This window comes from Canis aureus, chromosome 5 (genome assembly GCF_053574225.1).
Source record: "Canis aureus isolate CA01 chromosome 5, VMU_Caureus_v.1.0, whole genome shotgun sequence".
NCBI lineage: Eukaryota > Metazoa > Chordata > Mammalia > Carnivora > Canidae > Canis > Canis aureus.
Genome location: NC_135615.1, coordinates 62,497,351 through 62,510,618, shown reverse-complemented (window position 1 = coordinate 62,510,618; position 13,268 = coordinate 62,497,351). Strand labels below are relative to the sequence as shown.

At 41.0% G+C, this 13,268-nt stretch overlaps 1 protein-coding gene across 4 annotated transcripts in view; it reads left to right on the top strand.

Moving 5' to 3' along the window:
* Positions 1–13,268, top strand: part of FTO (FTO alpha-ketoglutarate dependent dioxygenase) — a 428,971-nt gene that overhangs the window by 343,056 nt on the left and 72,647 nt on the right. Inside the window, exon 9 of one of the 4 annotated variants that reach the window (XM_077898410.1) lies at positions 8,521–8,629. The exons of the other annotated variants lie outside the window; for them this stretch is intronic. Within the exon in view, the coding sequence (XP_077754536.1) occupies positions 8,521–8,614 (94 nt within the window). The 3' untranslated portion in view covers positions 8,615–8,629. Of the gene's footprint in view, positions 1–8,520; positions 8,630–13,268 lie in introns of those variants that run through there. 4 annotated transcript variants of the gene reach the window in all.

Here is a 13,268-nt window from a genome sequence, read left to right as displayed (position 1 = left end):
GAGGCCCTGGAGAGTTCGGAAGGGGAGCTCGGCTTTCCCGTGGCGCTTGTGCATCTTTTGAGTTCCCCGAGTTGAGATGGACGATGGAATCTCAGCCTTTTCTGGTCTGACCATCCCACCTGCCACTTGAGTCCACGTCCACTGTTGTTATGGCTCCGGGTTTAGCCAGGAAGGCTAGGAGAGTGGACAAATTGGGTGCCTGCATGTTACGGGCCACCCTGGACATTGATTTTTGAAGGTTCATTAGATAAATGCTGACATCACAGATTGATGTCTCTTTAAACCAGTACCTAGCGCAGGACCATCGAGGGAATCAAAAATATTGATGTAACATGTTTGAGCAGAAGGCTCACTGGAGACTTCCTCCTGCCTAAATGGGATCCATCAATTTAGGCTTTCTTTAATTATTCTAATTTCTGTGCACCGCATCCAGAGGGGAGTCCATCTGCAGAACTGGTTTTTATGGGGAACGCTGCTCCCACTTTAGGGGCACTGGAAGGCCAGACAGGGGGCGCACATCTATTTTTCATCGTTGTTGGAGCCGCTGTTTAGTAATTAAAATTTTTGATCATAGCCTAATTTTCCCATACAGTGTGGCCATGGAATTGACAAGGGACTGATTAATGGGCCGACCCTGGGGCCAGGAGGCTGCTAGGTTGTTCTCCTGTGGAAGGCATGCTGGCAAAATAAAGTTGATGGTTTTGTTTGTGTTTAACCCTTCACCTTGGCACTATCAATACATTGAAGACATCATTTGTATCTGCAAGTGTTTCTTTAATTAAGACCTTCTAAAAATCTTTCCTATTGATTCATTCCATTATCCTATTGATTAACTGCAGTGGATCATGTACTTGGTCTTCAGTGGAAGGCAACAGTCTCGGCCGTCTGTCATGACTACAGATGCAGACCACAGGCAGCTAGCATCCAGCGCCCAGGGCTGGCAGGAGTGTCTTGCGTTCTAATGAGGCGTCGGCAGTGGCTCAGTGGGGCTCGCTGAACACCACCGAGAAAGCCAGTTGTCTCCTGCTGGAGGGGTGGCCAAGCATAAAGCATTCCTTGCAGTTATTTATACTGTAGCCGCTTAGCGAGCAGTATGCAGAGATGAGGTGGGGGGTACTGGCAGGCTTGTGTGGGGGATGGAGAAGGACGATTCTGCTCTGCATCTGAATTTGGAAATCTAGAGCTTTGAAAAACAAAAGCAAACTCAAAAATCTAGACACCAGGCTTGGTTCCAGACAGGCTGTCCATCTTCCTTTGCCCAGGCTCTAGCTTCGCCCCCGCCCTTAGTTAAACAACCTGGCTACAGGTTGTTTATTGGACTGGCTACAGGTGCCACAGTGGGCTTCCGGTTTTAGAGGAGCTCCCCTCTGCCCTGTTCAGAAGGAAGAGGTGATCACTTTTGTACTTTCTGCTGTTGGCTTGGATCTAAGTCCTCCCCTGGTATTAAAAATCAAGAAACCAATGGCTAAATTAGCTCGTACACTTTGTGTTTTAAAATATTCCTTAATATTGGTAGTCACAAAGAATTATCCTGGCTGGGGTTTGCAGACAGAAGGAATTTGGTATTCTGGGATATGCAAAATTACACGAGGTAATGCACTCACACACGAGTGGAAAGCACTCAGCACATAGTAGGTGCTCAATGCATCAGTAATTTTTGGACCTGCCAAAAATTCCTTTTTTCTCCCTCCCGTACACATCCCATTGCACCCCCCATGCATTTATCCTTCAAACAGACCAGAGCAGATGCCCCTCTCAAGAGTCAGGATGCCTCATAACCCAAATGGAATCCAGTAGAAAAGAAAAAACGTGAAGCAGGGATGCTGGACAGGAGACAGATTAAGTTAAGAGAGTAAGATGACTCTGTTCTGACTCTTTAGGAAGCAGATGACTTAATTTTTACTTGCAGAATGAGAAGTCCTAAGACTTTGAAGCATCTCACCTCAACAAGGTCATAATGGTCTTCATTTTCATGGTCAGGCTTGGCCCTGGGTTTTCAGTAATGCGTGTGGTCCCTGAGCTCATGCCAGTGGCTTCTTTGTCTGTGAGAAAGGAAGCAGGAAGTACCCCCTGTGTGTGTTTGGGGGTTGAGAAGGTGGGAGTGGGAAAGCTGGTGGTTGCCAGGAGGAACTCTTTTTTTTTTTTTATATGAATATTTAAAATAAAAATTTCCACATTTATAGAATTTTAAAAATCAAAATCAAATGCAAATTCATGGCTGATTTGTGTTTCTCCTAATGGCTGATATTAATAGCCAGTTGTTTGTGCCAAACCAAATTGCTCAGTTTCCCTTGGCACCAAATGTCATGTTTTGGGCGTCCTACATTCTGTCCAGTGGGTTAACATTGTATAATGAACGAACTGTTTTCTCAGGCCAGGAACCTGACCATCCTAACTGCCAGTTCTGCTCTTGTAAACTTTTGTAAATGCCTTATTTCCACATTGCTGTAAAATTTATCATTGTGTAGATACTCCACACTCTTCTCCAAATAAAGCAGAAACTTACTTAGATCTACAAGTACTTTTCATAAAGTAAATTATTTAGAAAATATGGTAACATTTTTAAGACTCAATACTTCTGAATTTGCTTGTTCAATGAGCATGTTTTAAATTAAAATATTTTATCTGTGCTAATTAAAATACTTTCCTGAAAATTCAGAGAAGTACAAAACAAAAGAAAAACCTCCTTTAGTCCCACCACCTCGAGATAACCACTAAGAATGTTTCAGTGTGCTGTCTTCCAAGTTTTATTCAGTGCATTCATATGTACGGACATATATTTTAAAGCACAACTCGAGCCATGGTATTTTATAACCTGCCTTTTTTCACTTACTATATCACAAGCAGTTTTTCATCTCTTTAACCTAATTCCTCGGGAACAGGATTGTTAATAGAAACTTGTGTAAATACACCATCTTTGCTTAATTTTTCTCCTACTGTTGGACATTTAGGTTGTTTTCCTCTTTTTCCCTTATCATATGAAATGCTGGGATGAATATCCTTGGCTGAAAATTTTGCGTGAATATTTATCACCTTAGGATAAATTCCTAGAAATTGAATTACTGGGTCAAAGGATCTGCACATTTTTAAGGCTTCTGACACATATTACCAAAATGTTCTTCCAAAAGGTTTAACCAATTATATAGTCTCCCCCAGCAGCCTGTGAGCACGCCTGTTTTCCTCTACCTTCACCCATGCTGAAAACTGTGTATATGTGTGTGTGCATGCGTGTGCGTGTGTGTGTGTGTGTGTGTGTGTGAACTGTTTCAGTTTCATAGATGAGGACATAGATTATTTCCTTGACTTCATTTATGTCATTTTGATTACTAATGAGGCAGAGGTATTTTTTCATATTTAAATAGGTATTTCTGTTTCTTCTCTTGTGAAATATTTATCTATGGTTTTGCCCATTTTTATTGGAATGTTTGGCTTTTTCTAACCGATTTGAAGATTTTTTTTCTTTCCGTCTAAGAATCATAGGCCCTTTTCATTGGTAATCAGATTAGGCTGTTATAATCAGGTTGAATTTTTCAGGTAGACGTTAAGTTATATTTGGAATATCTGCTGATAATGGCAATATCATTAGTGTACTTTTTACTTTTTAAGAAAGAGCTAGTTTTGCTCTGATAAAGAAGATATATGAAAAAGAATCTGACAGTGTCAATCCAGCTTTGAGTTAACTATCCCAGGACACTACCAGCATTTTATTACAGTTGTCAAAAAAAAAAAAAAGAAACCAACAATTTTATTGTTTTGATTATTGAGATCCAGCCACAGATCAACTGAGCAATTAAAATCTCTAAATAACATTCTCTGAATTGTCAAACAAAGGATTAGTTCCCAGCGGAAAGGACTTTTTTAAAGAAGATAGTTGTCTCTATAATGTCTGTGCCAGTAAATGGTTGCACTAATTGGAATATACAGAAATATTTTACCAGTTTAACAATGCATGACATCCTAATAAGATTGTGATGACAAGCTTTTCTTTTTATGAAAGGTGATGTTACTGCATGCTTCTAATATACATGGGCTCATGTGTCTTTTTATGACATGCTATAAATGAAATTTTTAGGAGAAATTAATCTGCTTTACTAGATCTTTCCTATATATGAAATTATTTGTTAAAAGCAGGACAACAGAATCTTGATTTCTGTTGTTTTTATTTAAGTACTTGGAATAATATATTTTAAGGAATCTTGGAATTGAATAGAAAGGGATCACAATTAAATGCATATTAAACTGCTCACTCCAAATCCCACTAATCTGCCACGAGAATGTGTGAAGCCAGGTTCCCCGTCTTCCCCTAGCTCAGGTGGCTGTCTGAGTGCAGGCTTGGGACAGTTAATGACAATCTTCCAAGACAAGCAGGACTTAACATCAATATCCCTCTCCCTGATAATCTATATACTCTGGAGGTGGTGAGCTCTGGCAGGGTTTTGATGATTTTATGATGGCTTGTGTATATTTACAGTGTGTTTAAAATACTCTTTTTAATTATCATTTGAGTGACAAAGCTTAATCTTTCGATCTTTATCTGCACCTCCTGCTGATGTGTGTTTGTTAGGTAACTAAAAAGCGGAAATTTAGCAAAGCCAGAGCTTTATGCGAGTAATAAGGCTGAGGAGTCAATAGATGATTAACCCGCCTTTCTCCTCTTCATGAGAATAAAGGAGTCACTTTATAAAAATCTTTGAAGGTGGCCCAGATTTTTCAAAGCAGCATCCTAGAAACATATAATAGCTACACAGAAATGAGGAACATTTGAACTGCACAAAGCAAGCATGTATGGTAAAGAATATCAGAACATTTGAATACCATTTTCAAACACACTGGTATAACTGTTGATATTCTATGACATAGACTTATCTGTTTCTGCATGTATACACACATTTGTGTATATATATATATATATATACACACATAATGTATGCAGTATATATATTATATACATATAAATTATCATGTGGAGTTAAAAGCCTGTGTGATTGGATATTGATATTTTGTTAGATTTTAGGGGCTAAATAAATAGGATACAACCATTATTTAGCCTATCAGAGCCACACCTTAAAATGCCTCCTTGGTATTATTTCGTTTGAAACAGGATGAAAGGCTAGGATTATTATTCCTTGCTGCAAATAAGTAAAGGCATGTGTGTTAATAATGGATACTAAGGATTTAGAATTAAATATTGAAACTCTGTTTTGATTTTCCAGAATGATGAGCCACAACCACTACTCTTTTCGAAAGCCCTTGTTTCTTATAACAATAGGCCAAAATTTTAAGCAAAGGCAGAGGGAAACAATTTCAGTTAACCAGTCTATGTGCTTATTGACATATGTGATTAACTGATAAAGTTATGAGCATCATCATCGTTATGTATAAAGGAACTCCAGGCTGCCTAAGACTCCCCTCAAAGAAATCTTAAAATCAGGGATTGATTTGCAGATTTAGTAGGATATTAAAAGCTGATGTTGTGCCTGAATAAGATAAGCATTCTATATTAGACTGTACTGGAGAAGGCACTCACGTGGCCAGATGATTTTATTGACATCTCAGAACTAAGGGCCATAAATTCTGCTATCAGGCAACATACTGTCCTAAGAAATGGACATCTCTAATGCTGAAGCTGCCTTTGGTGGCCCCATAGACACAGCATGGAGTCTAATAAAGCATTAAACCCCAGAACAACCCCAACACCTAACAGAGCTATCACCTGTTTTAGCCTTGATACTGGTCAGCTTGACTGCCATTAGTAAATCATCCATTCTTTTGAGCAGTTTTTCTCTAGCATCAAGTAAGACTAAGTATGCATCCCTAGTCACCTTGCCCACCAAACTACTAACATCAAGATGATGCTTTTCCTAGAATTGCTCCTTTGAAACCTAGGCAACAGTAGGACAATGTAGAGTTTGTGCCAAGAGGCCAGCGCTACTGGAAAGAAAGCTTACTGAGTCCCCTTCCATCAAGCAGGCAAGTGTTCACATCCAGAGAAATCATCAAAGACAGAGGATGGTATCTGAAAAAAAGCAGTGGGCAAGGGTGCAGGTAGGCAAGAGGTTTGGTGTGGGGAGCTGAGTCCTCAGGAAGAGGCAAGCAAGGTCTGGAGGCCAGAATGGTAGGCGGTTGGATCAAGAGTCCAGATTAGTGGATTTGGGAGAAGAAGATCAAAGACTCAGACCAAAGTTCTGGGCCAAACGGGGTCAGGAAACCAGACCAAAATGTCTTAACAATAAAACGCCGAAATCAAATGAAGAGATAGGCAGTGATGTACCAAGGGTGGGCAGTGGGAATGGTCCACCCAGCTCTCCCTCTCTCCACTCCATGCTGGCAATAAAGGCTGCATTATCTGTAGAAGATCTAAAAACAATAATAAAACTGACAAGAACCAGTCTGCTTTTCATTATCACCATTTTCTGTCAGTTCTAAAGAACACCCGTGATAGAAGACTTCTCTCTACAAAACTCTTGTTGATCTCATTTCTACACAATTTCTGAATTACTTGTGAAGTTTTCTAATACATACACATTTCCAATATATATTTCTAATATATATTACATATATGTGGGCTTTAAATTAGCACCTTTTTAAAAAGATTTATTTATTTATTAGAGAAAGTGAGTGTGTGTGTATGAGTAGTGGGAGAGGGAGAGAAAGAATCTCAAGCAGAAACCCCGCTGAGCCTGGAGGCTGTCACAGGGCTGTCTCATGACCCTGAGATCATGACTTAAGCCAAAACCAAGAGGTGGATGCTCAACCAACTGAGCCACCCAGGTGCCTCAAATTAGCACATTTTAAATAACCTGTCCTTTAATGAACATAGTATTCTACATAGACATTAATTCAGAGGATTCTCAATTATAGCATCAGCAACTGACGTGCAAAGACTCAGCTGTGCCTATCCATTTCAGAGTAGGTTCATTGCCATTTGGAATTGTTTGAGCTCTTCTCATTTAATTTATGTCTTCAACGACTATGGCGCCACATCATCCTGCATCTAAACAGTAGATTGAAAATGACCGATGATAGGCAGCGATTAAGACAAAGAAACCACAGTTGGGGATCCCTCGACTCTCATACCATGTGACCACTGAAGTTTATATTTTTGTTTAAAACAGTGAACCAGTTTACAGACTATCTGGGTAATAATTTGGTAAATGAAAACTTAATTCTGTGCACACAGCCTTTGGCTGAATTTGAATATTTTTCAGTTGAGATGTATTTTTTCGTTGTTAATTACTTATTTGAAACTAAAGAATGAATCAAGACAATAATTACTACTGAGTATTATATGATTGTTACTGAGAATAATTTCATTCTATTAGAGGAGAAGGGCCTAATAAATGATGTTCTTCAGCTGTCAGATATGCTAAGTACGTCCCTGGAGATGGGGGAGTGTTCACAAGTGTATTCAGCGTCTGCTAACACAATCCCTGATAATAAGGAGATACAGTCACAAGATGGGCCAAACCAAGAATGAAGCTTGATTCTGAGCTTTATAATCTGATATCTCTCTACAATTATCTGGGTCTGAACTGGCCTCAAAGTAAAGACAGAAGAAAATATGTAAGTAAACGTGCTGAGAGAGCGAAAACAAATGATGGCCAGACTAGTTGTTGATGATCACCCTGGGGAGAGAGCACGTAGATGCCACCCAAGTAACTGCTGTGGAGTGAGGTAACTCATGAGGCAATACTCAAGCAACCCCAAGGCCCTTCTGAACTAAAACTTCAGAAAGCAGAATGGCAGAATTGTGGAAGGAACCAGAGAGACAACTAGCGGATGGCTAATGATGACAGAAATGGGCTGGCTCTTCTACAGCCAACGGACCAGAGCAGGACCTGATAATACAGATGGATGAAGCAGGCAAGCATGGAGAGGTGAGATTTGTTTCAAACTGGAGCATGTGTGTCCCACCCAAAGGGTGCAGCCATTACTCAGCTCTGGCCAATTATCATTGTGGGGGATTATTGGCCAAATAAGCAGATCTTCCTGTTTCTCAAGCAAAGACAGAAATATGTATTTTTGACTCAAATCTCTTCATTTCCATTTCTTTTCTTTTTCTCAAAAAAACTAATTCACATTTTTAAAAAAATTACAAAAGCCATACCATTTGGGCCAAAATAAATGTGAGCTAAAGGTGGCCTCTGAGCCACCATTTTGTACCATCTGTACCAGAACCTGACACTGTTTCTGGTGGCTGTCACTACCAACCATAGGATGGTTTTCATGCTTTGAAATACTAGAGAGAGCTAATCATCATGCTTATAAGAATAATAGAGGCATTCCTGACTGTTAAAGACAGTGACAGAATGACTGTCACAAAACAGTCACAGCTTGTAGTCCCCAAATGCCAGGGAAGATACTACACTCATAATAAAGGCTGTCATTGATGGAGCTAGTTGTTAGGTGCCAGACTTTGTGCCGTGTCTCACTGGGTCCTCACAGCATCTCTGTGAAATAGATATGTGTAGCCCTGTTTAGAGATAAGGACACTTAGCATGATTTTGTACTTTTCCCAAGGTCCGTCACAAGTCAAGACTCCAGCCTAAGCCTCTATTGGATTTCAAGGCTCAGGATCTCAGCTACTGAGGCTCAGCTGCCAATGGCCACATGAAGAAGCCAGAGCAGGGTTGGTTGCCTTGACTGTCAGTCTGAAGGGCCCACTGCCCAAGAACCTTGGTGACTTCCCCAGCAACACAAATAGACTCCTTAGGTGGTTTGGGGGACCTAGTGGGTAATTGTTGTATGAACACCTAAGTTTGCCATTCTCCTGGTCCTGTTAAAGAGCATTCTCTTGAGCAAACCCATGGGAAAGGGGACTGCCTTATGTACAGTTTGGCCTGAAGCACTTGTGCTGATGTTCTCCTGGAAGAGTATACTTTGACTTATGCATTGCTTGCTTAATAGACCACAAAAGTCAACATCCCGCTGGAAGAACAGCTCGTGCTTGAAGGCGTCATGGGCTCCAAAAGATCCTGTTGAGGCAGGATGTTGTATGAAACCCACAAGTAGAGCAAAAACCTCATGTCTCCTAATTACAATTTAATATTTTAAAAAGCTTCAGAGACCACCTCTGTGCTTTCTACCAAAAAAGGGACTGGGATTTTTCCCCCCTTTTGGCTTTTTGGACCTAGAAGCACAGCGTGCAGGTGTGTGTGTGTGTGTGTGTGTGTGTGTGTGTGTGTGTGTTTAACAGAAGAATGTGTCTCTTGTCCTGGGGAATAGTAAGGCTACAAAGCAGGTGAAGCCCACTTGTAGAGGGGAGGGGAGTTGACTGATAAGTTAGTGTACATTGGGAAGAGACACAGTACAGCTTGTATGTATCTCACCCCTACCTCCCCTAGCCCACTTCCCAAAGTGGGCAATTAGGTCATCTTCTTACAATGTCCTCATTCCATTTTCCTCGAACCCTCTGGCAGGTCCCCAATTTCTCTTATCCTCCAGCCCAGTCTGGGGTTGGACTTGTGTGAGTGGCTAAGCCAGCCATGTAGGTATTGGCATGGCAGACACAGAAATGAAATCCAATCAGACACCCAATCAGGACACATTCTTGAGTGGCTGTGGGGTTCCAGAGTGGCCAATAGATTCCCACTGGCTGCCTGGACAGTATATCTTAGCAAGTACCGGCCATGTCCAGTCCATGCCAAGCCCCTGTGTCAGTGGCCAAAGAGGAATTCAATTCGAACCAAAAATAACAAGCACTATAAATTATTAAATGTCCCCCAAACACTGTGGCATAGTTCGGAGATTGTGGCATGCATAGGATAGTAGGAGGCATCTAATCAGAAACTCAAAATGAACAGCCTCGCAGAACAGATGGGCAAACTCTGTGGATTTCCTTCCTTCTGAGAGGAGGGGCCATTATTTAAATTTATATACAGTGGAAGCCACTGGAACCCCATCCTGATGATTAAATCTGGATGATCACAACACCCAGATGCATTAAACAGTGACCTTCTCAAGTCAGATGTGAGCAGAGATGCCACATGGCCCTGGCCAAGGACATAGAGTTCATTCACTAGGCATTTCAGTTTTGATGCTATGTCGGTAGACAGCAGAAAAGCAGACTGATTTCCACCAGCTTCTACTTGTTCTTTCAGACAAGGGACGTTAACTCTTCTATCTCAGTTAACCTCCACCCCATTCCACCCCACCTCACCCCTTTTGTTTATCTGAGAAATTACTTCATATTCTTCTACCTAAATAATCATGGAAGAGCATAAAAATGGTGGAATATTGAGGAAAGGGACATGGCCAATAAGTAATACAGTCCGAAAAGGGCAGGGTCTCCACGCTGTCTATTCCTTTCAGTAAAACCTGTAAAAAAAAAAAAAAGCAGACCGCCCAATGCATCAAACAGTTTGGATCTCACTTCCACTTAATTCTTACACCAGAAACCGGGAACTTAGGAGCAGCTCTGTGTGTTGGGAAACCAACATTGCCACCAGGCCCAAAGTTTTGTGTAGGAAACCTGACCACTAAGATTTGACCATACTGACTGACACCCGGGGCTCAGGATGTCCAGTCTAGAATTCTACCTTTGGTCAAGGTATTAGAGATTCAGAGTATATACTCCAAATGTCCTTAACATCACCTTCAGAGGAGCAGTGGGTCCCTCATTCTGTTAATTTATTATACTCTTGGACTTAGGCAGAAGAGAGCCTTATCACTCCAGAGTTTGGTGATAGTCCAGACAGAAGAATTTTGAATAGATTTAACAAAGATAAGGACCCATCTTTTTTTCTCATACAGTTTCAGGAATCCTTAAAAACCCATTTCTCACAATAAGCAAATTTTAGTTTAAAAATCTTTATGAGAAAAAAAATCTTTTTGAGATAAGAGGGATCGTTCTTCATGGCCTCTATTCAGGTTCGAAGAGCCCTTTTGGTTGCGTAGGACAAAAGAAAACCTGTAAAAATAAACTTTACAAGAAAGGAGAAAGGGCTGCAGTTTGGGTTTGGTTGGTTTGTGTTTTCATTCAGTTTGCCTTTTTAGACTCTGAGCGGAAAACAGAACACGTCACATATATATTTTTTTTCTTAATTGTAAGAAGTAAATACTCTGAAATGTATTTTTTTAAATTGCGATTATATTACAGCAGTTTCTATGTACCATAGATTAGATTTTTATTAAGGGTTTTATTAAATAACTGGTGTTTCACCAACATCTAATTAAATCTTCTATCTAAATTGAACAGAAAATTATGGGCGAAAAGAAAGCATTTGTAGCAGACTTTATTACAGATAAGACTATTATTTGTTCATCTTAAGAATTTGAGATCAAATTTACAAGCAGCATCCTCATCAAATTTCTTTTCTGGGCTGCTGAGCCTGGCCCCTTGAAAGCAGCCCATTATCTCCACCTCCCCCCCCCCCCTTTTATTATAGTGTCCTGGTTGTTGGCAACATGCCCGCTGTTTAAGGTTACTTTCATTAATTAACCGAAAGTTAATTTCTTTGCAAGCAAAATCTCTGATCTCATTATGTTGTCTTTAAAGCTGAAAGATTCAGGTTTTCTGGTCTCCTTTGATGGCACAATAAAAAGCATGCTCTTTATCTTAAGGGAAACTGTCTCCAGGGTTTAATTTAATAGTCCTTGAAATAGTTACAGCACAGCCAGGCGGACTACAATCATATGCCAGTTCTAGAAAACCTTGGCTTTGTCATGGTTAGAGAGCCTGATGACTGGTACAGATGTGGACCACAAGGCACCCGTATCCAAGAAGTTCTGCATTTTACCCCTTTAAGTCTCCTATTTGCACTCCCCAGTATATATCCTGAGAATAGAACAAACACCACCGCCAGTGTTCCTTCCAAAGCGTGCCACTGTCCAGCCATCTTTTTCTCTGGAGCTTCAGGGGTTTTGTGGCATTGACATTCCAACTGTTTGCTTTTGCTGCATGTGGTAAGGTGTCTTTCATTCCTCCGGTGGGAACGAGGCAGCATGGGTGCTCCAGAGAGTTTTGAGTAGTAGTCCAGAGCCTGGCAGGAACTGGATTTGAATTCAGTCTTCTTTTTGTCCTTGGACAAGTTATTAAACCTCTCTTTCTAAACCTGCAGTTTTCCTATCAGTGAACTTGAAATAATTATGTAGAGTTGAGAAAATTAAATAAGTTAACAGGTCCATACCAGCCAGGTACTGAGCAAATGTGAGTCTTCTTCCCTTGTTCGTGTCTCTACCAGCTATAAGTGTGTTTCTAGATTTGGGGTTCATTCTGACATTTGGGGGCTGGCCTCCAGATTGCTATACCAATAGGAGCCATTTGGGGAGATTGTCAGACTCCATGGAGCATGTGTGCTGTAGGTTCAATCAGCAGGCTCCGTATGGCCCCAAAGCTCTTTTATAGACGTGGGGACAAGAAAAGTGTGTTCTCTTTGTCTCTCTGAGTTAATTTCATCCTCATGGATGAAATCTAGTTGCTTTCTGGAGCATTAAATTCAGCGAGTTGAGAGGGGCCTAAATGTCTTTTCAGAGCCACCAGGTATAGGTCAGACAGAGGGGACAGAACTCATCAGGTAGCTCAAGTCTCAAGAGCCATCCAGATACACGGAGAAGCTATTTGTATCCCACTGAGTCCAGCGCCGCCGCACACAGCACTGAGATTTACAGAGTCTGGCGGGGAGGGCTGCCAAAAGTGGGTAATGGCATGACCCGACATGCTGCTTCAGAAGCCTGGGAGACTGGGTCTTTGCCATTTGCATACGTCACCTGTACCAATTCCTAATGAAGGATGCAATTGACTCAACTCAAGCAGGTCAAAGTTACTTAGGCAGAAAATCCCAGGTCTTGGGAAGAAAAGTCATGTGCCTCTTGGGCCTGTGGCAGGAGTCAAAGGTCCAAGGTAATGTATTGGCAAAGATCCTGTCCGCTTTGGTGCCTTACTTCACTGCTCCCCCATGCTTTTAGGCAGAAATATTGTCAATGCTATTGATTAGTTGATCTGATAATCCAGCAGGCTCCCTGATGTGTTAAATTTCCTACTTTGGGATGACTCTAAGTATGGGCAGCGTGTATGCTTCAGTTGGGGGGGACTCTCAGTGGACCTTGCTTAGACACTGCTTCCACAGTGAAATTGCTTGAGGCTTGACAATTCCAATTATTCTTTTGGCTGTCACATTTAACCCTTCCCAAGACAGTTTTTCCCTCATTATCCATATTTTCTAGCCTTACTTTAGAGTTGGAAAAAACACTTTGTCTTCTGCATTGGGCCTCCAGGGTCCCTTGGTTTATTAGCATATATTACATTGATGTGTTTAGATTTTTATTTC